At 47.7% G+C, this 3,071-nt stretch overlaps 1 protein-coding gene across 4 annotated transcripts in view; it reads left to right on the top strand.

Annotated features, from left to right (window-relative positions):
• Positions 1-3,071, top strand: part of TANC1 (tetratricopeptide repeat, ankyrin repeat and coiled-coil containing 1) — a 105,557-nt gene that overhangs the window by 34,561 nt on the left and 67,925 nt on the right. For all 4 annotated transcript variants that reach the window (XM_035894458.1, XM_009639020.2, XM_035894456.1 and 1 more), the window contains exon 2: positions 2,781-2,855. In XM_035894458.1, coding sequence (XP_035750351.1) covers positions 2,795-2,855 — 61 coding nt within the window. In that variant the 5' untranslated portion in view covers positions 2,781-2,794. The remainder of the gene's footprint in view (positions 1-2,780; positions 2,856-3,071) is intronic.

Raw genomic sequence — 3,071 nt, 5'->3', positions numbered from 1 at the left:
GGACTTCAGGTGGGCTGTTTCTTCCTCGTTCATGTGGTGATACCAGCTGTATTTTAATGAAGTTACTATTGATCCACAAGACTTAAGTGACTTTAAAATGCTAGCAAATAAAGTTCATCGTATAACATACCAACAATATACAACACTGAGTAATTTTAGAGGAAACATTAACATTTCAGAGCCAGGCAGAAGTTAGGGAATACCAAATTAAGGATATCTCTGCAGCTCTAATTAGACTTCCCATTCTTCCACATAGGCATTACGTTTCAGCCCTGAATTGCTAACTGAACGCCGTTCCCTTCGCTGCCTGCTCTGATTGAACCTGGGAAAGCCTGCGAGTGACGCCAAAGGCTGCGGTACCGCCGAGTACCATTGCCTCAATTGCAGCGTCCTGAAACCAGCCCAGAAAATTCTCATTTCAAGAAACTGTCCAATTACGTACAAAAATAGGTTCCAAAGAATGTAAGACCTTCAAATTGTAATATTAAAGGTGAAATTTATATCTCTAGGTTTCTGGAACAAATGGCCAGTGTCTGAATATGAAGCACAAAGTCTGTGTTAGTTCCAAACTCATACATGGACCAGTATCTTGTGGTGTGAAGTGCCTGGAAGGATTTGAGATGGGTCTGATCCCTTGTTTACTGGTTTAGGTGTTTTGTTTTTTTTTTTTAAAGAGTTTTCATAGAATCGTAGAATTGTTTGAGTTGGCAAAGCCCTTTAAGGTCACCAAGCCCAGCCGTTCCCCTACCCCTGCCATCCCACCCCCAAACCCTGGCCCTCAGCACCGCCTCTGCCCGGCTGTTAAATCCCCCCAGGGCTGGGGACTCGACCCCTTCCCTGGGCAGCCCCTTCCAGCCCCTGACAGCCCCAAGGGGAAGGAATTGTTCCCCATGGCCAACCTCACCCTGCCCTGGCACAACTTGAGGCCGGTGCCCCTCGTCCCATCGCCCCTTCCCTGGGAGCAGAGCCCGACCCCCCCAGCTCCCCCCTCCTCTCAGGCAGTTGTAGGCAGCGATGAGGGCTCCCCTCAGCCTCCTTTTTTCCAGGCTAAAAATAGACTAATTGTACTAAAATTAGAAAGCTCTGTATTAAAATGGTGATGAAGAATACGGGAAGGAGAACAGTGGAGCTGGAGCCCAGCGTTTGCCGGAGGAGCTAACAGTGAGGACCTCTAGGAGCTTGGCTGACGGGTGCGAGATGCGTGTCACCGCCGTCCTGCAGCAGGGCTGTCCTTCACCCGGGTGTGTGATTGGGAATAGATCAGAGCAGCCTGGTCTGTGAGCGAAGAGCATCCACGGCTGCACTTCTGATCATTTCCTATAGCCCGGGTACGCGCAGCGCACGCTGGGGGTGCGTGTTCTTACAGCCATGGCAGCCTGCCTGATAGGCACGGGGGGAGGCGATTCTGAAAGAACAGCTAATAAACGTGGGAAGTGGATCATTCCCATCATGGGAAAAATAAGTTTAAGGTGTTTGAGCAGTCTTTTGTCTCGGTATCACAGTGGCCCTGTGGTAGAGCCGGGAGCAGACTGCAGCCCCTGTGGACAGAGAAGGTTTCAGTTTGTTTGTGGGCATCCTTAGCACCAGGAAAGTGGACAGGACATGCTCACATAATTAAAGTGTCTGGCACAATTTATGCTCAAAAGCAGCACAGATTTGGATTGCATGGTCCATCCTTTAAATTTCTAGCTTCCCTAACATTTTAATGCTTGCCCTCACGGTTTTGGCGTGGTATTTCTTTTTCTGCTTTATTTCGTAAAAAGAAGTGAACTTTCTTAAGAATCCATTATTTTTTGGATGGCAGATTTTTGCTTTTCCTGTTGATTCCACGTGGGGCTTATGGCAATCCATGACGTAAGTCAGCACAGTCAGATTATTCTTTTTTTTTTCCTTCATGCATATTCTATACTGCAAGTTTTCTAAGATGACATACCTTTGGAATTTTTCAATAGAGAAAACAAATGAAATGGGAATTTATAGATAGTCCAGAAAGCTTTTTGAGAAAGAAGCGTTCTTCACAATTCCATTCATTCCATTGTCCTTGCTTTGTAACTGAAGATGGTCATCGGAAACAACTTGGATGTCCTCCACGTTTACATCCCAAATATATTTTTCTTATGATTAATAATTCCCTGAAATCTGCAGCTGCTGCTCACTTGAAGTTGATTGTTAAATTTGAGATGTGGAAGACGGCAGCGCCTGCGCTCGCAGGCCCGGGTGCGGGGGCGCGGGGGCGTGTGCGTAGCCGTGTGGTGGTTTAGGGAATTTGTTCGGCTCTTTCCGTGTCGGTCGGCGCTGCGTTGCGTGCGGGTAAGGAACATGGCGTGGTGACGCCGCGTCCCGCTGCGCCCCATCGTTGGGAGCCTCCAGCGGGCAGCAGGTCCCTGGCGCGTCCCCTGCTCCCCCAGCCCTGCCGACGAGCTCCGGTCAGGAGTTAGACCTTCAGTCTCTTTTATTTTGCCAGGGTGTCTTACAGTAATTTACACGGGCTTAGCCTTATAACCTTAATTATATGTGGAATGTGGAGAATGCTGAATTTTTTCCCTGCGTAAGAAGACAGTGAACTCTAATTGCTCAGTGCAAGTATTCAGACATGCCTCGTGCATCAGGACTTTGCTTAACCAAGCTACGTTGAAAAAAATAAATGAAACTACCAAAAAGTTTCTTCTGATTACCTCGTTGTTTTATTTGTATTGATCCTATCTTTGTTTTGTTCAGTTTTGTGTGAATGGGCGTTATTAATGTTGCATTTATTTTTGTTTCTTTCTGTTATCCTTTAGGAGCAACATTTAAAATGTTAAAGGCAGTTTTAAAAAAGAGCCGAGAGGGTGGAAAAGGGAACAAGAAAGACACAGGTATGAATATTAATACGATGTTTAATGATATAGATGAGTTGTGCACTGTAAATCCAGCAATTGAACATGTTGTGTTGCAGCGGTGATGCCCCGTCCCCGTGGCTGGGCCCGCGGTGGCTTCCTGCCAGCTGCAGGGAGGTCTGTAGGCCACGGGCCCCCCCTCCGTTTTGGCCGGGCCACTCGCCCGCGGAGCGTGGCTAGCAGGGCTGGGGCTGC

Source organism: Egretta garzetta, unplaced genomic scaffold (assembly GCF_000687185.1).
Source record: "Egretta garzetta isolate BGI_Z169 unplaced genomic scaffold, ASM68718v1 scaffold635, whole genome shotgun sequence".
Taxonomy (NCBI): Eukaryota; Metazoa; Chordata; class Aves; order Pelecaniformes; family Ardeidae; genus Egretta; species Egretta garzetta.
Note: the sequence above shows the minus strand (reverse complement) of the source record. Positions and strands in the feature narration are given on the sequence as shown.